The following is a 24,570-nucleotide window of genomic DNA, read 5'->3' as shown; positions in this document are numbered from 1 at the left end:
GTAGGAGGCAGCTGATTGATGTTTTTCTCTCATCGATGGTTCTAGCTCTGTGTCCCTCTCCCTTCCTCTCTGTATAAAAAAAAATCAATAAAATATATTAAAAAAAAGAAAAAGATGGATTGTGGTAATGGATGTATAACATTTTTCTGGGCTGCAAACATTATACAGCTCCTCTGATGCAGGGAGCAGGATGTCCTAGGGCAGAGGGAGGTAGAGTAGATCACTGAACAATGGGTTGGTTGGAGTTTAGAGGGAGTTAAGAGGTTCAAGCTCTGGCCAAGCGTGCCCAGGCGTTGCACCTATGCCCCAAGTTTCTTGGAAACAGCTGAAATAACTTTTGTAACCTTTGGGTTGTCATTGTAAATGTCCTAACTCCCTCTTGTGGTTTTTGAGTATAAATCTGCTCTAACACCTGTAATCTGCACTGCAGTTCGGCCTTTACCGCGGTAGAGTGCTGCAACTGCAGTCACTGGCCAGTTTATTAAAGGCTCATAAATTTTGATCTCCGTCTCTGGTGGTCGTCTCTTGCGGGTGGCCCCATAACATTATGAATGTATTTAATACCATTGAACTGTACACTTAAAAATGGTTAAGAGCGTAAATTTTATGTTAATGTGTTTTATCACAAATTAAAAAGTTGGAGGGAAAATCAAATCATATCATGAGTAAAATTTTCATCAAAGACTAAATTTCCCACCCACTTTGGTATTCATGTTGTTTTTTTGTTTTGTTTTAAAATATATTTTATTGATTTTTTTTACAGAGAGGAAGAGAGAGGGATAGAAACATCAATGAGAGAGAAACATCAATCAGCTGCCTCCTGCACACCCCCCACCGGGGATGTGCCCGCAACCAATGTACATGCCCTTAACCGGAATCAAACCTGGGACCTTTCAGTCCGCAGGCTGACGCTCTATCCACTGAGCCAAACCAGTTTCGGCGGTATTCATGTTTTTGTGTTCTTGCTGTTTTCTGTCTTCAGACAAATCACGCAGACAATACTGTCATCAGGGAAAGGGACTGAATTATTTTGACTGCCTAGCTGAAGTCAAATTGAATAAGAGAATGAGTGATATAAACCATAAGCAGATCTGTCAAGTCACACAAAAATTATATAGTAAAAGCAAGATCAAAGGTTCTTTCATCTAAGCCAAGGACATGCTAATCTAATACTAATATCACATCCTGAGGGGGAAAAGAAGGGTTCACTTGCAAAAGAAGGCATACCTAAAAGCAGCAGAGGCTCAGAAAATGCCAGGTTGGTAGAGCTTGCATAGCTCATGCTGTGTGAATAGTTAACACCTTCTGTGCCTATCTTCTGAGACTACTGGTAAAGAGCACTGCTTGCCTGAACTACAGCGGTAATATATTGGCATGTCCTCTCATATTATCAATAACCTAACTACTTGGCTTGACATCTGATGAAATGCTTACTACTTTTTATAATTACACTAGATGTTTCCTGGATTGAGCCCTAAGGTCACTGGACGAAGAAGCAGTAGCCAGGGAGAAAGAAGGGATAAGCTTTAACCCCAATGACTAGAATATCCAAAGATGTTATCACATTGGTCCTTATCAGACAGAGCTAGATCTAGTAACTCACTGGGTGTACCACACCCAGCACAACGTGAACACTTAACCCCGTTAAATAAGTAACGACAATGCAGAATATTGACTAGGTACATCTCACAACCATTAGATTTCCGAATAATAATAATATATCCTAGAAATTATAGTACAAATTTTACCAAGAAGCTAAGAAGAAAATTTACAGCCACTGCTCACAATCTCACCATCTAACAAAAAGATTATCTTACACATACCTCCCCAGACATACTGACTAAAAAAATACTATTTTCCACTGAATAAAGCTTTTTATTTTTCAAAATACTTACTCATTTAATCCTTTCAACAATCTTGTTAAGATGAAATATTAGAATTCCATTTTTCAAATAAAGGTGACTTACTCAAGGCTACTATCATGGCAAAGCTGGCACGAGAACTCTCATAATCTGACTCCTAGACAGTCTTTCTAATCAAACTTATTGCCTTACTTAAAGAACCCCTCAATCATCTTCATTAAGAGTGATCAGAGCTCTAACCAATATGGTTCAGTGGATAGAACGTCAGCCCATGGTCCCTCCCTGGCCCAATTGTGCACCGGTGGGGTCCCTCGGCCTGGCCTGCGCCCTCTTGCAATCCGGGATGCCTCAAAGGATTTCGAAGAGCCACAGGCCAGGCCAAGGGACTCCACCAGTGTACAAAGCCATGTACCGGCCTCTGGAGTGTGAGTGAGTGTGTGTGTGTGTGTGTGTGTGTGTGTGTGTGTAAATAAAGTGATCAGAGAAAAGACATAAAGCTTATCTAAAATTCTGACTTACACTCTAGCTTAGGGGTGTCGAACTCAATCAGAGAAGGGGCCAAAATCTAAAATCCAGCCTAAATCGCGGGCCGAATGGTTTACTGAACAGTCATAAACTGTCATTGTGATGGAAACGCAGCGGAGTGCAGTGATGACAGCGCGGTGCGGGCCACATTGCAAGGCCTGGCGGGACGGATTTGGCCCGCGGGCCTTGTGTTTGACACATATGCTCTAGCTAGTTTGGCTCAGTGAAAGAGCATCGGCCTGAGGAGTGAAGGGTCTTGGGTTTGAATCCGGTAAAGGGAACATGCCTGTGTTGTGGGCTCAGTCCCAAGTAGGGGGCGTGCAGGAGGCAGCCTATCGGTGATTCTCATCATTGATATTTCTATCTCTCTCTTCCTCTCCCTTTCTCTCTAAAAAAATTCCTACTTCTAAAAAAAATAAAATTCTGACTTACTGCCTGTTTTCAAGCTGCCTGATTAGAGTGATATTATTAATGGGGTCAATAAACTTTTCAAAAGTAAATGAAGTTCCAACCCATTTTATTCTAGTGCTGGGCAATGAGAATTTCTCTTGCAATGCAAAGAACAGCATGAGATTTTAAAAAAATAACATAAAAATCTGTGTATTCACAGACACAGACCAGAGCTACAGTTCCTACATTAAGGTGTTATCATTCTTCTGCTAACATGGTAGCAATATGTTCTGTCAAGATTCTTGTAATTATTCTGCTGGAAGGGGCCAATTATGGAAAAAGAGATGTAATGGGCCTTCCCAGCCCTGCTGACTAACCTCTAACCAGAGCTGTCGGCCATCCTGCTCAGTGGGGCTGCTTTCCGTGGTGGCAAAGTACTGCATGCCATCCAGCAGGCAAGTCCAGGATGTCTTTTGCTTCAATGTATCACCATACCAAGCTGGATGATGTTGACACTGCAGCAGCTGGGCTTTAGCAGCAGACACAATGACACAACCTTCTGTCTCTGCTCCACGAAGAACCATCTATACCAGAGACAGAAGCAGAGTCATAGCACCAGAGCCACCAAGAAAGATGAGATTAGTTAGAGAACTGTGCCAATAACTGTAGCTGGGTCTAATTCTGGCCTACTGAGTGAACTCTACTGGCTTTTAGATATCGTAGTGAGTGGTTATCTCTGATACCTACTGGAAGGAATAATTTTTTGGAGTTCTATTTACCCATTCTTATTTAGAGGTAGGGGAAGGTAAACACATGATTATGACCTAACCCAGTGGTTGGCAAACTCATTAGCCAACAGAGCCAAATATCAACAGTACAATTGAAATTTCTTTTGAGAGCCAAATTTTTTAAACTTAAACTACTTCTAACGCCACTTCTTCAAAACTGACTCGCCTCAGTTGTGGTATTCTGTGGAAGAGCCACACTCAAGGGGCCAAAGAGCTACATGTGGCTCTCAAGCCCCAGTTTGCCGACCATGGACCTAACCCGTGTCCAAGTGCTCTGGTAAAAAGATGATACCTGGCAGTTGACCAGCTCAATTAGGCAGTTTCGGTTATATATATCATCCGTCTGGCAGGCAGCAATGCCACACAACTGGTCACTCACACCTGAGTCATCTTCTGTGAACACTACAAACCTATCCGTCTCTTCAATCAGCTTCTGCAACATGTAGGCACCTGGCAGAGAAATAGGAAGCGGGAAAGGTCAGTTTCAAAGGGATAACATCCAAACTGATCTTCCTTCAATTTCTCTAGCTAGGCAAGGGCTAGGACATATTCTCCCTAATCTGCAACTCCAGCCCAGCGCACTCCACCCTTGGCTCCTGAGGGTAAAATAGGGTTGTCATTTCGTTTCCCCCTAACTTTTAATAAAAAGAACAGATTCCCAAGAGAAACTATGTAAAGTGTTAGTATTTTTTTCTCTTAGGCATATCCACCTCTAGATTAGGATCTCCACTGCCCCCCATTTTGCTCCTTTATTTTTTTAAAAAATATATATTTTGTTGAGTTTTTACAGAGAGGAAGAGAGAGGGATAGAGAGTTAGAAACATCGATGAGAGAGAGGCATTGATCAGCTGCCTCTTGCACACCCCCTACTGGGGATTGTCTGAAACCCAGGTACATGCCCTTTATTTTTATCTTATTTTATTTTGTATTTATTTATTTTTAAAAATATATATTTTATGCCGAAACCGGTTTGGCTCAATGGATAGAGCGTCGGCTTGGGGACTGAAGGGACCCGGGTTCGATTCCGGTCAAGGGCATGTACCTTGGTTGCGGGCACATCCCCGGTAGGGGGTGGGCAAGAGGCAGCTGATCGATGACTCTCTCTCATCGATGTTTCTAACTCTCTATCTCTCTCCCTTCCTCTCTGTATAAAATCAATAAAATATATTTATTTATTTATTTATTTATTTAATTGATTTTTTACAGAGAGGAAGGGAGAGGGATAGAGACTTAGAAACATTGATGAGAGAGAATCATCGATCAGCTGCCTCTTGCCCACCCCCTACCGGGGATGTGCCCGCAACCAAGGCACATGCCCTTGACCGGAATCGAACCTGGGACCCTTGAGTTCACAGGCTGACGCTCTATCCACTGAGCCAAACCGGTCAGGACTGCTCCTTTATTTTTAATTTCAAATTATTTGAAATGCTGTTTGTCAACCATTCCTTTCCATGTGAAACCACTCTCTTGCCATCAATGCTATTGTGTTCTAGCCTCTACTTCCCCAGGTCTCCTAAGGTCTATCCTTGGCATGTTCCCATCCCTTTCTTACTCTTTCTTCTAATGAGTTTGTCTGACAGTGTTATGGTTAAAAGCACAGTCTCCAGAATTAGTCTAATCTGCCTCTGTTCAAGATCCCATCTCTGCTAGTTACTTGATGGCGATCCTCAGCAGCTTGCTTTAACCTGTGTTCTCAGTTTCCTTGTCAGTAAAATAACAGAAACTATCTCATAAGGTTGTTGAGAGAATGTAATAGAACATAGAAATGTATCTTGCAGAGTACCTGCCGAACAGTAAGCAACTATTATTATCTCCTTTGCATGAACTCTTAGCTCTATCCTATAATTCCCAAGTCTATCTCTAGCCCTAAGCTTTTAAACCCTCATTTCCAGCTGTTAGCTAAACATTACTTTGATGTACTACTTGCACCAAAAACTCAATATGTCTAAATCAACAACTCTATACTTTCCCAAACCTGTTTAGCCTCATTTTTGCTTTCCTCCTGTTTTAACTCCTTTTTCCAAACAGTTTCCAAATCTCTTCTCTATCTATCCCCTCATCTTCATTCCCATGGCCTCTACCTAGTTCAGGCCCTTGTTGCCTTTGGTTGAGACACCACAATAATTTCCTAATTTGTCACTCCACCTCCAGTTCCTTCTTTTCCAGTCCTCCTCTGCACCATTGCCATATTTATCTTCCTAAAAGTAAAAATCTAATGATGACACATCTTTATTAAAAAGCCTTCAGTAGTTCACCATTGTCTACTAAATAAGGACCCAAAACTCCTTAGCCTTGCATGAAATGGCTTTGATAATCTACCTCCAGCTTTCCTTAACAGCATCTTCTCATTCCTCTTTTAGCTACTCTCTAGCCAACCAAATAGACTGTTCACTCTCCTTTGAACACACTAAGCTAGGGGTGTCGAACTCAATCAGAGAAGGGGCCAAAATCTAAAATCCAGCCTAAATCGCGGGCCGAATGGTTTACTGAACAGTCATAAACTGTCATTGTGATGGAAACACAGCGGAGTGCAGTGATGACAGCGCGGTGCGGGCCACATTGCAAGGCCTGGCGGGACGGATTTGGCCCGCGGGCCTTGTGTTTGACACATGTGCACTAAGCTTTACCAATCCCACCCTACTCAGTATATTCCCTCTGTCTTCAATGCCCATCACTCCCCAATTCCACATGTTCAAACTATACTAAGCCTTCAAAATCCAGCTCAAATATTATTTCCTCAATAAAACCTTCCCTGAGTGCATTCCCTCCTTCACTCCAGTCAAGAACAACTTCCATATTCTTTCTTTCTTGTGGCATTTCATCTTGTTCTTAAACTCACCATGAACTTGCACCTGTCTGTACTTGCTATTCCCTCTCCCTAAAAATGCCCTTTTCTCCTCTTTCTTCACCTATCAAAACTCTTACTAATTTTTTAAAAATATATTTTTATTGATTTCAGAGAGGAAGGAAGAGAGAGAGATATAAATATCAATGATGAGAGAGAATCTTTGATTGGCTGCCTCCTGCATAGATCATAGCTCAATGCTCAACCTCTGAGATGGATATTAAAAGATGAGTAAGCCCACCTAGCATGGCTCAAGGATTGAACGTCGACCTATGAACCAGGAGGGCACGGTTCAATTCCAGGTCATTGCTGGCTTAACCCACAGTGGGGGGGCATGCAGGAGGCAGCCGATCAAAGATTCTCTCTCATCATTGATGTTTTTTTTAAAAAAATATATATTTTTTTAATTGATTTTTTATGGAGAGGAAGAGAGAGAGTTAGAAACATCGATGAGAGAGAAACATGGATCAGCTGCCTCCTGCACACCCCCTACAGGGAATGTGCCTACATCCAAGGCACATGCCCTTGACCAGAATCGAACCTGGGATCCCTCAGTCCACAGGCCAATGCTCTATCCACTGAGCCAAACTGATTAGGGCATCATTGATATTTCTATCTCTCCCTCTCCCTTCCTTTCTTAAATCAATAAAAATACATAAATATGTATTTTAAAAGAACCCATCTTTATTATCATCTTCACCATGAAGGTTTTCTTGACTTCCCTTGAAATACTTTCTTCTTGAACATTCTTACAAAGCATTTTCATAATGAAATAATAACTTGCCTATCTTTAATCTACTAGTTTCTAAGATTCCTCCCACCTTTGTATCCCTAAGGTTTAGGGTCATGTCTGGTGTATTATAAAACTAAAATAAAACTAAAAAGAATCTATGAATAAATGAGTGATTGAGTGAATGAATGAACTAATCTTAGCTCATCCAGGTATGACAACTTGTTAAGGAACATAGACTGTTATTCATTCTATATCTATCACTGAACCCAGCACAGTGCTCTGTGCCTGTTAAATACTCAATAAATATTTGTTGACTGAACAAAGTAATTCATCAAAACACAAAACAATTCTCTAATTCTTTGCTTCTTTCCCTTATTCATTCTGTGTTGACCCACCATTTCTTCCTGATCTTCCTCCTTGCCATAGGACCAGACCCTTTTATGCACTATATCAATGCTATGTAAGACTTGGGTGGCCTGATATGGAAAAATAATGGTTTCATCCCTACACCTAGATGGAACCAGCCATGATTTAGCACTTTCAAACTCCTGTCCAAGCCAATGTATATAATCTACAAAGCATGTCAAACTCAAAGGCTAACACGGGCCAAATAAATGAGACATGCAGCCTGCCCCGTGGGCCGTGAGTCTGACATGCTTGTTCTAAATTTAACCCAATGGAGTCCTCGCTTACCTCCTGATGACCCCTTATCAGGCTGTCCGCTAAAGCTTGGACTGCTGACAGGAGGTGGAGCTGGAGTACTGGTTGCGACACTCTGCTTTGGCTTTTTGGCTGGCATCTGGGGATCAATCTTTAACCCTTTCAGGGCTTCAGTAGAGAGATTTCGTTTGAGTACAGCTGCCTTTTTGTAGCCATCATATAAACCAAAGGCAATGTCCCGATTAGTGGTTGTCCAGGAAGCCCGTAAATCTACCAAGTGCAGCTGGTGTGTATGAAAGGCAGGGTCCCCAACTCGAGTAGAGAGCTCCTAAGATACAGGAAGAAAACCTCAGGGTAGCATGGAAATCCCCACCATTTCTCTTGGACCACAAATGCAAAAATAAGAAAACAATCTTATTGAATAAAAAAAATAAAAAAAAACATTCTGAGGGAGATAAGAAGGCCCTGGAGAAAGATAAGGGGTGGTGGGGTGGGGGAGGATGGCCGGGAGGAAAAAAAAACCTAAGTGGTTTTAGCATGTACATTAGATATATCCACTGTATTTTAAATGACTCAGAGAATTTCAACTTAAAATCTTTCCTTAATTCGGGGTTGGGGAACAAATAAAGTGCTAGGGAATATTGTACTCTATTTCCTGAAGGGCAAGAAATTATCCTTAGAAGAGAGAGAAAAATAATCTTCAAAAAGAGTAATGCTGATACAGCTGATTCAAGTGAGTGTATGATAAGAGTAATGACATATATGCTTAGAATGTAGTTAGGAACATTACCAGGGACTTAAGTCTAAAATGTATTGCTATAGACTGAATTGCACCCCCACCCCCAAATTTATATTTTGAGACCATAATCCCCAATGTGATGATATTTGGCGATGGGGCCTATAGGAAGTAATTAGGTTTAGATTAGATCATGAGGGGGAGGCCCTCATGATGGGATTTGTGCCCAGAGAGCTTGTACTCTTTTTGTGTCATGTGAAGATACAGAGAAATCTAGGCAGCCATCTGCAAACCAGGAGGAGAGCCCTCACCAGAGGCTGACCATGCTAGCACCGTGATCTTAAGACTTCTCAGCTCCCAGAATTGTGGGAAATAAATTAGGACTGTTTAAGCCACTCAGTCTATGGTACTTTGTTATGGTAGCCCGAGCAGACTAAGACAGGTAGTAAAGCGACTGTTTCAGGCGGTACCTCCTCTGCTGTGCGATTGCTATGCCGTTGGTAGGTGAGGGAGGACAGGCTCAGTAGGTGGGTCTTTGTTACCAAGGGATCAAGGCAGTGATCAGCACTCTCTTCAGTGGGCGAGGCCATCAGATGAACAGTCACCTGACTTAAGTCACTAACCATCTGGGTCACACTCCAGTCAGAGATGAGGCGCCGCATCACTGTGCCCGCTAAGGAAAGGAGGCATACAGAGTCCATGAAGACCAGCACAGAAGAATAGTGTGGGACAGAAAGAAAGGGAAGGGAACTGAGAAAGCCAAAAAGGACAAGGAATAGGCTAGGAGAAATAAAGGGGTTTACCTTACCTTGAGGTATAAGCCGCTGAGTTCCCCGAGTGAAGACATGACCCTGACTGCACTCAATCTGGACACCCCGCTGCTGAGCAAATGAGGCCCAATAATGCACCTGGTAACAAGAGAACTTAACACTGAATGAAGAATGGCACTGGAGAGATGACTAAGCAACCAGGAAAGAAAAAGAAAAAACAAGTAAACAATGAAAGGGGAACAGAACTGAAGATGTCAGCAGGGATGTCAGAGCCTGACCTGGAGCTGGGGGAAGAGTGCCGTAAAGGAAAGCTGCTTGTAGTGCTGGCCAAGTTTCTTCTTGCCGGGTTTCAGGTTATTGAAGAGCTTTCCCCTACAGATGGGCCTTGTGACACTAGTCCAAGTTGCCCAGAAGTTTTGCATCCAGCGCAGGGTACTGCTATACAGCAGAATTCGGGGCTGGGATATTGCTGCAAAGGAAAGGATAGACATTTCCTAGCTACAGTTAAAATACAGAGATGAATCGAAATCCTTCCTTAGCTCAAGTTCTAGATTTAAAAACCCAAACAGCACTCAGCCTCACACTAAATATCCTCAACACCCTCTCTTTTAATTTTACTGATTTCAGAGAGCAAGTGAGGGGGAGGGAGATAGAAGCATCAATGATGAGATATAATCACCTGTTCAACATCCATGTGCCTACTAGGGATCGAGCCCGCAACTGGGCATGTGCCCTTGATTGGAATCGAATCTGGGACTCTTTAGTCTGTAGGCCGATCTCTATCCACTGAGCCAAACCAGATAAGGCAATACCCTCTCTTTTCAAAGATCCAACTTCTTTGCTTTCAGCAACCCTCTTCGAAAAGATGCTAACCCCAATTTCCTTCCCAGAAGACTGAGCTGAAGTCCTCAGTGTCAAAGCCCACCCTCCCAGCTCTTCCTCCCCATTGTCCCAGACCCAAGCCTCACTCCCGCTGTGCCGAGTCAGATCCATCTTGATGGAGAGATTGAGGTTCTCAGAGCGGAAGGCCCGGTAGGAGTCATGGAGCTGGCCCAAGGGCACCTCAGGCAGAAATTCTGGGGCCCGAAGAGTGACGCCATGGTGATCATGGGGGTTCCCGTGGCATAGCCACTGAAGGTCCAGTGTCATGCAGAGGTCAGGCAGATGCAGAAAGCAGCAGTCATCATACCTGCCTCACAACAATCCCAATTTTCAGTGCCCCAGTCACTTGTAGACCCCTGGCTGTTCCCCACTCCCTCCACCCTGAGTCCTTTAAAGCCCCACCATCTCTCCACTCACTTAGAGGCTGTTCTCACGTTGACATCCAAGTCACCCTTGAACACAAACTGTCCAGGTTTCCAGTGAAATGACAGGTGGCTCCACTCCCAGTGCATATTCTCAGTTGTGTTGTATGGATCCTATATCCACCCCCAAAAATTTGGGTGAGACATGGATAAGAATATCACCCTCATCTCCCAAATCAGTACCTTTCTCTCTTCCTCCAAATGCTGTTCAAGCCCCGACCATACCATCCTAAAAAGAAAACCACTCATCTGAACCCTTACCTCAGTAGCCAGCTGGTGCAGGTTTGCCTGTTCAACATCCATGTGCCAGTCCCCATGGAACAGAAGACGGCTCTTGTCCCACCATGGCAAGGGTGGGCTGGGGTCTGCTGAGGGCTTCGTCAAGAGGTCCACAGACTGGCCAATCAGTGTCCAGGCTGGATCCCAGCATGGGCCCCATACCACTGTGTACTGGAAGATTTCCGCTGAGGTAGAGGGGCAAAGGGTACAGCTTGTTACACACCTTCATCCCTCTCCTCCTCCTTCACTGCAGAAGGGCCTCAGCGTATCTTCTTCCCCAGCCACCAGAAGATCCCAAACCAACTGCCCTCCTCTACTCACAGCGGAAGTCGTGGTAGAACTTGAGTGGGGGCATGTTCCTCTCTACTACCACATTACCCCATGGTAGCCCCAAGTGCAGGATCTGACGCCGGCGGGAGCAAGGCTGACCACTCTGTTCTGTGCCCACAAGTCGACCTATCAGCCGCCAGTCACGAATCTCAAACAGGTACCGGGGGTAGTCTCTTATCCGAACTGTTATAAGAAAGATACACACTGGCTATTCAGGGGACAGTGTCAGCAAACTCAGGCATTTTCTCCCCTGCCACTACTTTTACCCACCTATTTTACAAATTCAACTGAGAAAAAAACAACCCAGTAGATGGCAGAAAAGCTGAAAAAGGGCATTGAGACCCTGAACAGATGGTGAGAGGAATAAGACAGATCTAAGAGCCACACTAACCCTAAAGATGACGGAGTTAGTTGTTCAAGTTAGCCTAGTAGTTTCAGAGTGAAATTTAGGAACAGAGAAAGGTATGAAGAGCCCACACCCATCCCACTCCACCCATCCAAAAGCAGCGACAGTTCCCAATATAACCAAGCTTCTCTGTAATCACTCAAAGAGCTCCTTGGAGCTCCAAGGGCAAACACCAGGCTCTGCAAATACAGACTTACCCAGGAAAGTCTTGACGCTGCACTTGAGCATACGGCACCACTGAATAACATGATCTACTCCCTCAGCAGGAAAAGGGCTGCCTGGATCAAGCTCTCGAACCTGCTCTATCACACGTTCAGGCCCATGGAAGGAGGCATCTGCCAGAGCCACCAGCTCTAGCCCTGCCACGCTCCAAGTGAGCAGTGCCCGGCGCATGGGTGTGTTGCCATAGAGTCGACGGGAGCGCTGGATGTAGATTTCGATGTTTTTATGTTCCAAAGAGGCATAGAGCTCCTCAATTTTGCGGGCTGGTAGTAACTCCCCATGCTGTTTGCGAAGGGCAGCCACTTTGGCATCCAGCAGCTGCAATCTTTTGGCACTCTCCTTACTTTCATCCTTCATCAGTTCATAATTATCTCGAAGTTTCACCTCAAAAATGTCATCCAGGAAAACCCATGAGAAGTGCTGAACTTTCAAAAGTAGGTCAGGTGGGAGTGGGGCAGGGCTTGGAGAGGCCTGAGCAGGAGTTCCTCCTCGATGGAGCCCCTTAAGCCATTTCTGAACTCCCACAGCCTCATCCAGAGTTTGAGAAAAATCATACTGATAAGGAAATTCCACGGAGACTGAGCCGAGGGAGAGGAGCCAAACACGGTTCCGGAGGGTCTGCAGCATAGGCAAGGGGTTCCGGTGGAGGATCATCTCCTCTAGCTCAGGTAGCAGCTGCACCTCCACCTCCTTGAAGTTGAAAATGCTATTGCCATCAAAGCCAGCAGCCAGCTCTGGGCAGTAAGCCTGAAATGAACCTCCATGCCGACTCAGTGACACACTTTCTGCAGCCAGAGTAATGAACTTGTCTTCGGCTACAAAAGCAGTCAGCTTGGCTGTGTTCACCTCTAGTGTCAGGTTTAGCAGCCGCTTTGAGGGAGATGTTTCGGGAGGTGGGCATTCTCGCTCAGAAGTGGGCCCTGGAGTCTCTAGTGGAAGGAGTGGAACAGTCTCAGGAAAGAGAGTGGCTCTCAGTAAGTCTCGGCACTGCAGGGTGGCCAGGATATGCTGGTACAGGTACATGTGATCTGGGGGGCTCCAGAGTAACGTAAGCCCTGCACCACACTGAACCTTCAGGAAGCAAGAGAAAAGGATCTGTCAATTACCATGTCCCAGAACAGAAGGTAAGACAGAGGTTATTATACATGCATATATGACCCAAGGACCATCTCCAACTAGAAGTCTTTCCTGAGTAACCACATGAATTAGTCCCTTGCCGTGTTCTTAGCACCAAGAGCACTTAAGAGCACTCACACCAAAGTTCTCCTCAACTGGATTCTAAGCTGCCTGAGAGTAGGGGCCATGTGTTTTAATTATTTGGCACCTACCAAAGTATATCCAGTATATACAGCACATACTCATTAAACCATTGACTTTATGTTTCTGCTCATAAGTTATCTTTCAATAACCGCCACACTATATCATAACCACTGCAACAATCAATCTGAAAATGTTTCATGCACATTTTTACTAAATTCTAGTATAAAAGTAATGAACACATAAATCAATACAGCAAACTGACTTATGTGAAAGTATGCCTCAAAGAAGGGAGCAGCTTGAAAAATAAAATTGGTTCTGAGTAAGTGGGCAGAGGAAATTTAAATTCCAGAACAGGAAAATTCCTTTGAGCTCCAGCCTCTGAAAAGGAAACTCTTCAGTTCCCAGAGGAAGTTGAAGTCTAACAAACAGGAAGCTATCCCACTCTCCTCCTGAGAGGGTCCCATGTCCATCTAACACCCTGAGAGAAAGGTATTGAAAAGCCTCCGGAAACTTACCAGCACTTCCATCTTCCAGCCTTTGGGTGAGCTGAGAGCTTCAGCAACATGACACAAGATTATGATCTTTAAAAAGCCCCTTATTTTCCCGAGCTATGCACCAAAATATTTACAGTGGATATTATGTATCTGCTTCAAAATAATCCCAGAGCCAGAAGGCAGGAACAATTGGTGGAAGTGTAGATGAAATAAATTGGTCATAAGCTGCTAATTATTGAAGCTGGGAATGAATACACGAAAATCCACATAATCTCTTAGTTTTACATATTCTTTAAATTTTATAATGAAGAGCCGAAACCGGTTTGGCTCAGTGGATAGAGCGTCGGCCTGCGGACTGAAAGGTCCCAGGTTCGATTCCGGTCAAAGGCATGTACATTGGTTGCGGGCACATCCCTGGTAGGGGGTGTGCAAGAGGCAGCTGGTCGATGTTTCTAGCTCTCTATTCCCTCTCTCCTCCTCTCTGTAAAAAATCAATAAAATATATATATTTTAAAAAATTTATAATGAAGAGTTTAAAATGTTTAGAACAAGCCAGGAAAAAAGAACACAAGGTGCTGTGTTTCTCACAGATAAGGTTTACATGACTCAAAAGACTGGGAAATGCTCTAAGTCTAAGGAAAACCCCATGTGATTCAGCCTCCCCCCAGAAGCATTACCTCTAGAGAGCGGATGCTGTTGTGATAGGTGATGGAGAGCATGGAGAGGCTGAGCACTGGAGCAGGGATGTCAGGAGCCTTGCAACAGGGCTGCATCTTCTCTGTCACTGACTTTACCAGTGCAAGCACAAGTCCTTGAATACCCACAGTGGAGGTTTCAGCACTTCCCAGGACAGTCAGTGTGTCTAGTCGGACCTCTGAAGCACCTAACATCCAGAAACCATGCCAGCCTTGATTCTCAGCTCTCTACTGGCAACTTCAGTCCTCACGCTCCTTTGCTATTCTCTTCACTCTAGTTATCTTTATTCCCCACACCTCCCCAACTTCGTTTCTCATGTTTACGGGAAAATTTCCCTTTCCCATCTTAACCTACACATTTGGCAAGGCCAAAGAAGTTCCCTAACTCCTACAAATTGCCAGAAATACAACAGTTACCAATCACACAAGGAAAAAAAGAAAAAAATACTACATGCATCTCATTCTCTTGATTAGACATCAAGGCTCTCTTTTTCTTGTTTAATACTTGCCTTTTATAAGCCCTTAAGAAATACCAAGAAGCCTAATTCTAGTATTTCATCCTCTAATTCAGAAAAAATCCAAATAATAAGCTCCATTAAATTAGAAGAACAGATTGAATCTGCATAATGTGCTTAGGTTATAAACTACCCACTTTGGTATAGACTTCCTGTCCTACTTACCAACGAGGGCAGAAAGGGTGAACAAGTTCATGTCCTCCACCTTCAAGTCCACCTTCCACAGTAATGACACAGACTCCCCAAATGAAGATTCCCTAGACACCGCTGACTTCCCAGATTGTGGGCCCATCAAGGATAAGATCCGAGAGAGACACTGGGCACAGGTGTCTGATGTTTCTACCTGCAGTCCTCGGATGGTACAATCAAGAAAGAGGGTATCCGATTGGGTGCTAGATAGGCTCAGAGGCTGGTTATAGCTACCCTGGAAAAGAAGCAGAGGGACTCCATTAGGAGCATCCAGACACACAGTTCTGTAATGCCCTAATGCATTGCCTGCTGCCAAAAAGGTGCTACATGCTCTAAAGCAGGGCAGGATGAGGAAAGTGCATGGGCCCCTGTTCACCTACCTGTAGTGTGAAAGAGTCCAGGACAAGTGCCTCACCCCAAACATGCATATTGGGTGGGTGTGGTGCCCGCTGAATGTGAGAGTCACTGCCCACCCGCCAGCAGAGGTGGTCCACAGTTAGGATGCCCCGTTGATGGATACTCTGGGGCCGCAGATGCTGATAATCTAAACAAAGAAGGAAGGAGAGAGGCATTCTATGGAGCCACTGTGACCATCAGTTGGGTCCAGGTCTTGTTCCTTTTACATCCCAGAACCTTACCCAGAGAGATGGAATTGAATCCCAAGGCAAAGGGCGGTGTATCTCCGAGCTGAATGGAAATGTTGACATTGGAGATGGAAGTGCTAAAGATGATGGGAGCCAGGATTTGGGGGAAAGTTCTGTATAGGGATAAGACATCATTGTTTGATAAAGGAAGAATTGCAGCTTCCTATCATGGAAGCTCTCAAAAATCAGCATGAGTTTTGTTGTGATTTTTAGGAACGGATGCAACTAGTCAGTTCAGTGTTATTCCCAACAGTTAATCTGCAGGGATGCCAGAAAGATATTAGGTTGAACCATATGAAACTGCCATTTCATAGGTCTTATACGGTGAACATCAGAATATCACAGAATCCAAACTTCTACAACCAAAGAGCATCACTTCCAAACTATTAACCTTAAGTTTTCTATGCAACACAAGGCAAGCACTACACAAAAAAAGATATGGCACTGCTAATATGATTTGACATCTTATCATCTGAGGTAGACAAGATACTGTTCAACATTTAAGTTCAGTTTAGCAAACATTTATTTTGTATAAGGTACTGTGCTAGGTACTGAGGACATAAAAGAAGAAGACATCATCCTTCCATTAAAGAGCCTAATCTAATGGGAAGATATATAAAATAGGATTATTATTGAGACTAGGGCATTGAAACTGAAATTTAGAAAGATCAAACAGTCAAATACGTATTACACATAAGACACCACTTTAAACCAAAATAGTCCATCTGATGAAATGGTAATTGAAAAAGATTGCACTGACCTTTTTTTCCTTTGCTTAAGAACAGATGAACTAGACCCTTGGGTCTCAAGTGCAAGCATTTGCATCCAGTGAGAGAATTCTTGGTGCCGGTAATGAATAATACAAGTGTTCACAGCCAGAGAGGCTGAGAGGTCAATGGTAGTCACCTAAAAAAGAGACCAGAACTATGAACTTGGGTTTTGTCTCATAAGGCAATGATGTAGGAAGAGAACAGAGAAAGGAGTAATTCTTGGTACCACAGTCATCATACCTGCACACTAGCCTTGAGGGAGTTGAGGCAGACAATGCGCTGGCGGCTCTGGGACAGCAACAACCCATCTGTGAGGGCAGAGGATAGATCAGAGAACACTGGGAGCAAAAGGTGAAACTAGGGGAGTGTCAGAGACAGGCAAGGAGTTAAACAGGTTGTCACCAACACTCAAGAGTTGGGGCTATTTTCTCTCAGTATGGTTCCTCCTCCCGCTCCCCACTGATCTCAAATTAAGAAAACCATGGGACAAGGGGCAGAAAAGAGTGTCTGGTCCTCCCATTCTCTCTCAGTACCGGAATCCCCACCCAAACCTTTTAGTAGGAGTTCAGTGCTCATCTGTGCCAAATCAGAGTTTGCTGTGAAGCTACGGAGGGGCAGCTGATCCTCATCACGGTGGTACAGGAAATGCAACAGCTTCAGTGTCCAATTCAGATGCCTGAGCCAGAAACAGACTCTAGCTTAGAAATATGTGGAGTTCCCATTCTCCGCATACACAAGCTCAGTGCAGCTACTTGCTGCATATATACCCTGCATATAACTTCAACTATCACTCTCCACACTTCGGTGGCAGAAGAGATCTCACCTCTTTTGACTATTCATGGACAGCACCACACTTGTGATATCCATTTTCACCTTCACCTGGTCTGGCAGCTGCTGAAGGAGGTAGAGGCCAGGCAGAGTTGGTTCAGCCACATTTTTTGTCACATCTGAAAATATGCAATGAATACAAAAGCCATCAATCCTTAACACCCTCAAGTCTCAAAAAATGCCCTGTCCTCTTTGACCAAAAGCTCCTATATAAAATAGACTAGCCAAATGCCCAATCTTAGGTTAAAAGGCAAATATCCCAGAGATTCAGGAACGTGCTGTAATTCGTTCCCCAAAGTCTAAAAAATAGTATGATTTTTAAATAAAAATAGATTAGTATAATAGAAAGACTATGGACTTAGGGTTAAATAATTTAAACCCCATGTTTAATATCAGTTAGCTGTGTGACCTGCCAAAATACCTGTCTAGGGGCTCTCCCTCTCAGGAGCATGCCCTAGTCCACATGTGTCAAACACAAGGCCCTCGGGCCAAATCCGTCCCGCCAGGCCTTGCAATGTGGCCCGCACCGCGCTGTCATCACTGCACTCCGCTGCATTTCCATCACAATGACAGTTTATGACTGTTCAGTAAACCATTCAGCCTGCGATTTAGGCTGGATTTTAGATTTTGGCCCCTTCTCTGATTGAGTTCGACACCCCTACTAGTTTTTCCCCTTCTCTCTCCTAAGCTCCAAGGACCCCCAATTTTGCCTCTGTAATTTGTTTCCTGAGCCCATTTCTAATACCTCTGTGATTTTCTAAATAAACTTTCTCTTATAATTTAGAAATCTTCCTAGGCTTCAGTGTTCTCATTGGTGCAATGCTGAAGATTTAGTGAGAGAACATTTATAAAGCACATAGTACAGATCTAATCCTATAAAGAGGTGATATGCAAATTGACCATCATGTCCTCATAAGATGGCTGCCTACGACCAGGCTGGCAGGGGGGTTAGTGAGGGACAAACAAAGACTGAACAAGCAGGCTACATGGAGCGACCAGGCCAGCAGGGGGGTTAGTGAGGGACAACTAAACAACTGAACAAGCAGGCTGCATGGGGCAACCTGGTAGGCAGGAGGGCTGTGAGAGGCGACCAGACCAGCAGGGGGGACAGTAAGGGGTGCCAGGCCAGCGCAGTGCGGGGGAGGGACAAGAGAGGCTGTTAGGGGCAATTGGGCAGGCAGGCAGATGAGCGATTATGAGCCAGTGGTCCAGGATTGCGAGGGGTCCTGGAATGAAGAGGGTGCAGGCTGGGCTGAGAGAACCCCCCCCCCCATGCACGAATTTTGTGCACCGGTCCTCTAGTTTATGATAATTACCCACTAAACATTGGTTCTTTTACCCACCACAAGCAAATGTCCTATTTCCTCTATCCTCAGGATCCAAGGCCAAGGTGACTAACAAATCACACCTAAATGAGCAGTGATACCACTATTTTATTCTACTTCCAAAATAACCTGAGAACAGGACAGCCAAGAAGCTCACTGACTGGGGCTTTACCTGAACCGGGAATAGGCTTAGGGGCCAGGCTTGAGCCCTGCTGCAGCAGCTGACTATGGAAGAGGCCCTCGTGCAGCTCAGCATGGAGTGTCCACACATCCACATTAATTGCCTTCAGTTGCCGACTCCCGATGCCCACCTCTAGACACAGCTTTAGAGCCAGGGAGAGCTCTGCTAGGCAGGTGTCCTCCTGCAGAAAGAATAAGCTGCTAAGGTATATATGTATAGAGTCTGGGAGTTTGGGGTCAAAAACTCAGTGGTCTGGAATACTACCTTGAGAGAAGCCCATAAGGACACAGAATCTATGGGGTAAGCCCTAAGCTCCTTCTTATGACCAGAAGGAAACAAAGCATCTGAAGGACCATGGCATACTCACCAGCTGGCCACTCTTTAGAACTTTGCTGTTGATCTGACTTAGGCTCACTTCACATTTTAGCCTGAGAAAGGGGGTAAGAAAAAAAAAAAAAATTAAAAGCACTAGGCCCCTTTCCTCACCATTTACCTTCAATCAAGCTTTGTTGGCTGGAAGGAACAAGGCAAGCAGAAGTGCCTAATCTCAGCCTCTCCTCAAGTTGCACAGAATAAGAACTTGACACTTTGATAAGGCTCAGGCATCCACACCCTCCTCCCCCGAAACAACTGTAAGGCAAGAATGGGCCTACTAGACCCTTTTTTACCCAGACTTTACCTTTTCCCATCACTATCCAAAAGAAAGCTGCTTTCTCTGATCTGAACGTGCCACAGGGACTCAGAGGTAGCTACCTTGAGAACCATGATGTTTATAGAATCTACATGAATGGAGAATAGCTGGAAGGAAGGAACAAAGAACAGTAATTAATGTCAAGGCACTTCCCCTTCTTTCTAACAGGAGGAGAAGAAGAGACAGCTCTTAGTATCATGCCCCCCAAGAGTAGAAAAACCCACCCATGATTCCAAAGCCAGTCATTCCCAACACAGTCCACGAAAAAGGGAGAAGTCGTCTCACCTGGCAGATGATCTTCAATAAGGCTGGGCTGAAGGGCAGCTCTTTTGGTTGCACTCCTGTGCTCTGGGAGAATGGAGCACACAGGCCAGAAACCTTCTGGAGGTCAGTTCTGATACGCACTTCTCCAAAGCACAATGCCACATAGCGCCTGCCCAGAAGAGAAACCTCACTGCCATCGGGCCCATCCCTTCCATAGCAGTCTCTTCCCCTCCCTCACAGTCACTCTCCCATCCTCCCTAAAAATGCAGCTCAAAAGAAAAAAAAAAAATGTAACTCAAATCTCAAATCTGGAGGATAGTCTCATAGTAGTTATCAATATCTGTCTCACTAGAGATAATAGCTTCCAGGAGACATCAAGCCAAGAACCCACTTCCCTTCTTTGAGGCCTTTGTAGAAGAATCCCATTCTACAATACAAACCCCAATCCCAAAGACTCCCCAAAGGAAGAGCGAGGCTATAGGGTACTCACGGCAGATCATGGCTAAGGAGTTTGCTGGAGATCCACAGGCTATCAATTTCCTAAAACATGGAAGAAAGGTTTGTACATGAGCTGCTAGGTAAGACATGAGCAGCTTGACACGTCAGGAAAGGTTCTAAGAAGAGACGGAAGTAGCCCTTCCACTAATTATTCTCCATCCATTTCTACTGGCTTCTCTCCGCCACACTATATCCTGCTCCTCACAGGGATGTTTGTATTTCTCTTGTATGGACAGACTACCCTGTTTCCCCTCTTAAATTAGAAGCTCTTTTATTTCCTGTTATCTTTGTTCTGTGCTTTTACCTTTGTATCGTTCTTATGTGCCCTGGACACTGTGCCTAAGAAGCATTTTTAACCGAAAAACATACATCAATCCCAGCATTCCCAAACAAAGATCATCTTGGCAAAGGGGTGACAAGACTGAGACAACTAGGGAAGCCACCCAGAATTAAAAAGAAACAAGTTGAAATTAAGCTGGATCAACACCTCCCTACCCAGGGAATTCCGCAGGACTCACCACTGTTTGCTGGTGCTGCTGAAACTTAAGACTGACATTCTGGATCCAAAAAAAGGAGCCAATCTTTAGCTCTGCCTGCAGCTTCCGCTGACACCACTTGGTGACCAACCGGACCACAAGCCACCTGCAGAGAAATCCCTGAGTTCACTGGACCCTCTCCCAATGATGGCGTCCCTTACCCCTCGCTGATCCTAGAAGCCCTTGCAAAGGGTCAAATCCAGAAGCTGAGTCTTCTGGGCAACTCTCCAGCCTTCCAGAACACTGCTCTATCATGCACACTGAGCCACAGTGATCAGAACTGTAGCCCCAGACGTGATCATACAAATTAAACTCCACCTTCTGAGTTGGAGACTAAGAAAGCAACCCCCCAAATCTTTAGGAACCCCAAAGGTAGAGTCGGAAGTACTGGCAGCCCAGTCAGATGTGCCATCACATACTCCCCAAAGGGTCTCTGTCTTCGCCCTGCAGGCAGATGTCCGCAAGAAGGCACTGTGGGGTCACTCCGGGCCAGCTCAAAGGCTGCTCTCCCAGGGCGGTCAGACCTGTTCTGGCTCCCCGGGGCGAGGCTGCAGGTGCCTCTGCGTCCGTTGGAAGGGGCGCTCCGGGGCGTGTGGAGGGGTCCAGGGAGACCACGAGCCGGCCCCCCTCCTCACACACTCCCACCCCGATTCAGCTCCCAGCCTCGGCATGTCCTCAGGCCTCGCCGATCCCTGAGTCTTCCTCAATCCCAGCGGCTCCTCACCAGCTCCGACCCCGCGCCCCCTCCCTCGTCGCCGCCCGCCATAGCCCGCGCCCGGTCCCCTCTAGCCCTCTCCTCCCTCGGTCTCCCCCTCCCGCGCGCCCCCTCCTAAGTCTCTTCCTCCCACTCCCACCCCCCGCCCCGCCGAAGCCGGGATCCTCCCTCACCGGCCTAGGAAGAGGGTGAACAGAGCGACCAAGAGTAAGGCCAACAGCGCGGCGAAGAACAGGGGCATTACGGCCCCGGCCCTGGCCCTGGCCCCGGCCCCGGCCCGGCCTGGCTCCGGCCCCCGCCCAGCCGGGCCCCGCCTCCGGCTCCCGCAGCTCCGCCGCGGGCCGACCAGCTGCGCGCCCGGGACGGCACGGGACCAGGAAGCGTTGGCGCGCGTGCGCCCCGCCCCTCGCGGCCGGCCAGCCAGCGGCGGGCCCGTTACCCCGCCCCGTGCGCGCTCCCCGGCAGGGCCGACCGGCTGCAAGCCCGAAGTATAGGCGTGGCCGGGAGAGGGAGCGCCGGCACGGACCTCGTGGGGACTGACGCAAACGCCCCGCCCCACCCCGGGCGCACCCTTCGGTGCCCGGAAACGCGGAGCGGCGGACTTGCTTGGGGTCGGAGTCTGAACGGTTCCCGGGTTTGCAGTGGGTCTGGCCGGCGGCAGAGTTCCATTTACAAAGCACTCTCCTTGTGATAGTTACAGAGTTGGCTTGACCATTTAGGGTCTGGACCGAGCGAGGACACTGCAGAAGTGACACCCCTGAGTCAGACGAAGTTAGCTCTCCTGTCTTATTCAAGAGCCTTGTCTGAAAATCATTGAGAAAACCAAGAGGTAATTAATTATAAGGCCTCAAAGGAATGTGTTTAATTCACTAAGGAATGACTTTTTAATTCGTTCATTGTATGAATACTTCTCTAGTCAGTTAATTCAGGGTGTCCCCAGCCCTAGCAGGTGTGGTTCAATGGTTGGAGCGTGGGCCCTCATAGGAAAGTCCCGGTTCGATTCCTGGTCAAGGGCACCTACCTGGGTTAGGGTTCCATCCCGCCCCAGTCAGGGGGCCAACGGGGGGCAACCAATGAATGTGTCTTTCTCTCGCATTGATATTTCTCCCGTGCACTCTCTCTGAAAATCAATATGTAAAATATCGGATGTCTCAAAAAAAATGTATACACACTTTGAATGATTATGTCAGTGTTTATTAACATACAGTTCATTTTCAAAATTTAAAAGAACCCTCAGAAATGAATAGTTTTTTTTGTCAATGCCTTTTTGCAAACTGATGACTGTTCCAGGCCAGGTACTGATAACACAAAGCAATAGGATTTCAAACATCAAGAATCATTTCCTGCCCTAATTGGTTTGGCTCAATGGATAGAGCGTCGGCCTGCTGATTGAGGGGTCCCAGGTTCTATTCCAGTCAAGGGCACATGCCAGGGTTGTGGGCTCAACCCCCAGTAGGGGGCGTGCAGGAGGCAGTCAATCCATGATTCTCTCTCATTGATGTTTCTCTCTCGCTCTCCCTCTTCCTTCCTCTCTGAAATCAACAAAAATAGCCGGGACCGGTTTGGCTCAATGGATAGAGCGTCGGCTTGGGGACTGAAAGGTCCAGGGTTCGATTCCGGTCAAGGGCATGTACCTTGGTTGCGGGCATATCCCCAGTAGGGGGTGTGCAAGAGGCAGCTGATCAATGACTCTCTATCATTGATGTTTCTAGCTCTCTATCTCTCTCCCTTCCTCTCTGTACAAAATCAATAAAATATATAAAATATATATATATATATATATATATATATATATATATATATATATATATACATTTTTTAAAGAATCATTTCCTTTGGTATTTGTGCACCCTCAAGTCATCAACTATTGCCAGGTTTTATATGGTAAACTTTATATTTTATGTATCTCCATGGAAAGAAGTCTAATGGCTGGGGGTGGGGGGACGACAATATAAGATATGTACACATATAATGCCTTAATTAAAAAGGGCGGGGGGAGAAAAAAGTCTAATGGCACTTTAGGATAAATTTTCTTTGTTCAAAACTTAGTCTGGCATCACCCATTATTTCAAATCAGTTCAATTTGAAAAGGAGTCAAAATTAAGTGATTTATCAGCTATTAGAGTGTATATTTTTTTTTTGGGACACCCTATATGTATTGACCTGTTGGAGCAGTACAATTCTGAACTCTTCGTTGGAAGGTTTTGTTTTTCATTTTTAGAGAGGGAGAAAGAAACATTGATGTGTGATGTGTGAAACATCCATAGACCTTCTGCACACCCCCTACTTGTGTCTGAACGAGCATCACTGGCATGCCCTGACCCAGAACCCAAACGGCCAGGGCTGTAGTTTTCAATGTCTACTGTGCATAGTGCAATCTGGGTACATTTGGGGTGGGGTGAGGAAGTAGAGGATATTGTTCTTGCCCTGAGGTCAACTTTACTTTGTCTGTTTCCTTATCTATAAAATGAGGGAATTGGACAAAGTCTTTTCCAACTCTATTACAGTGATGCTAATACAGTACAAGCTGAAGAAATTCTGGGGATTTCAAAATAAGTACTTCACAAACCTTTGCTCTCACATGCTAATCTCCATAAATGTCCTCCAATATTTTAATCGAGACTCTTCCATTCCTTCAGATAAAGCACCATTTCAACTTCCACCTGGGTTGCCCCAAGTTACTTTTACTACTCCACCTGGTTTCCTTCCTAATCTAGTCCTCTCTTCACTAATTTCACACCTTCCCCAGGGCTCCACCGCTGTGCTGTTACTTTATAGTTCATACGTATCCCTCAAGGACTATCGTTCTGCCTTTCTCCTTATAACCTGCAGCCTCCCATCAGGGTACGTTTTGTCTGTGAACCTTTAGGGAAGACTCAACGACTCAGTGAAAACTTTGTCCAAGCCAAGAGGGGTACTTTGCAACACAGCTCCCTACTCTCATTCATCTTGTCCATTCTGTTCCCTTTAGTCAGCTGATTTCCAACATTTCTTTTTCTTCCCAGACTCTTAACATTCTTCTCCCAATCACCTCAGTAGCCTGAAATGTTGATTTTATCATTTGTCTACTTTCGGGAGAGCTCTAAGGGATCAATGCAATTGAATCTGAATAGGG

The 24,570-nt window shown here is 45.4% G+C and overlaps 1 protein-coding gene and 1 long non-coding RNA gene across 12 annotated transcripts in view; one reads left to right on the top strand and one right to left on the bottom strand.

Annotated features, from left to right (window-relative positions):
* KIAA0100 (KIAA0100 ortholog) overlaps nucleotides 1–21,795 on the bottom strand; it is a 30,228-nt gene extending 8,433 nt beyond the window's left edge. For 3 of the 11 annotated variants that reach the window (XR_004982774.2, XM_036408718.2, XM_036408722.2), the window contains exons 1-26: nucleotides 21,629–21,795; nucleotides 20,723–20,846; nucleotides 20,197–20,246; nucleotides 19,728–19,875; nucleotides 19,431–19,549; nucleotides 19,119–19,179; nucleotides 18,743–18,932; nucleotides 17,241–17,364; nucleotides 16,969–17,093; nucleotides 16,658–16,725; nucleotides 16,408–16,553; nucleotides 15,642–15,760; nucleotides 15,384–15,547; nucleotides 14,980–15,238; nucleotides 14,282–14,487; nucleotides 11,826–12,921; nucleotides 11,214–11,405; nucleotides 10,875–11,077; nucleotides 10,609–10,727; nucleotides 10,278–10,498; nucleotides 9,588–9,778; nucleotides 9,348–9,447; nucleotides 9,010–9,212; nucleotides 7,837–8,131; nucleotides 3,858–4,015; nucleotides 3,155–3,361 (exon numbers count right to left, since the gene is read on the bottom strand). Coding sequence is in view for 9 of the 11 variants with exons in the window: in XM_036408718.2 (XP_036264611.1) it covers nucleotides 3,155–3,361; nucleotides 3,858–4,015; nucleotides 7,837–8,131; nucleotides 9,010–9,212; nucleotides 9,348–9,447; nucleotides 9,588–9,778; nucleotides 10,278–10,498; nucleotides 10,609–10,727; nucleotides 10,875–11,077; nucleotides 11,214–11,405; nucleotides 11,826–12,921; nucleotides 14,282–14,487; nucleotides 14,980–15,238; nucleotides 15,384–15,547; nucleotides 15,642–15,760; nucleotides 16,408–16,553; nucleotides 16,658–16,725; nucleotides 16,969–17,093; nucleotides 17,241–17,364; nucleotides 18,743–18,932; nucleotides 19,119–19,179; nucleotides 19,431–19,549; nucleotides 19,728–19,875; nucleotides 20,197–20,246; nucleotides 20,723–20,846; nucleotides 21,629–21,696 (4,956 nt within the window). In the remaining 2 variants the exon portion in view is untranslated. Of the gene's footprint in view, nucleotides 1–3,154; nucleotides 3,362–3,857; nucleotides 4,016–7,836; nucleotides 8,132–9,009; nucleotides 9,213–9,347; nucleotides 9,448–9,587; nucleotides 9,779–10,277; nucleotides 10,499–10,608; nucleotides 10,728–10,874; nucleotides 11,078–11,213; nucleotides 11,406–11,825; nucleotides 12,922–13,625; nucleotides 13,866–14,281; nucleotides 14,488–14,979; nucleotides 15,239–15,383; nucleotides 15,548–15,641; nucleotides 15,761–16,407; nucleotides 16,554–16,657; nucleotides 16,726–16,968; nucleotides 17,094–17,240; nucleotides 17,365–18,742; nucleotides 18,933–19,118; nucleotides 19,180–19,430; nucleotides 19,550–19,727; nucleotides 19,876–20,196; nucleotides 20,247–20,722; nucleotides 20,847–21,628 lie in introns of those variants that run through there. The other 8 variants (XM_036408717.2, XM_036408719.2, XM_036408720.2 and 5 more) reach the window with 7 other exon arrangements.
* Nucleotides 899–24,557, top strand: LOC123651140. The gene is made up of 3 exons (XR_006739639.1): nucleotides 899–942; nucleotides 16,804–16,811; nucleotides 24,431–24,557. It is a non-coding gene; the product is annotated as an uncharacterized LOC123651140 (long non-coding RNA).
* Nucleotides 24,558–24,570: the final 13 nt, after the last annotated feature.

Source organism: Pipistrellus kuhlii, unplaced genomic scaffold (assembly GCF_014108245.1).
Source record: "Pipistrellus kuhlii isolate mPipKuh1 unplaced genomic scaffold, mPipKuh1.p scaffold_m20_p_39, whole genome shotgun sequence".
Taxonomy (NCBI): domain Eukaryota; kingdom Metazoa; phylum Chordata; class Mammalia; order Chiroptera; family Vespertilionidae; genus Pipistrellus; species Pipistrellus kuhlii.
Note: the sequence above shows the minus strand (reverse complement) of the source record. Positions and strands in the feature narration are given on the sequence as shown.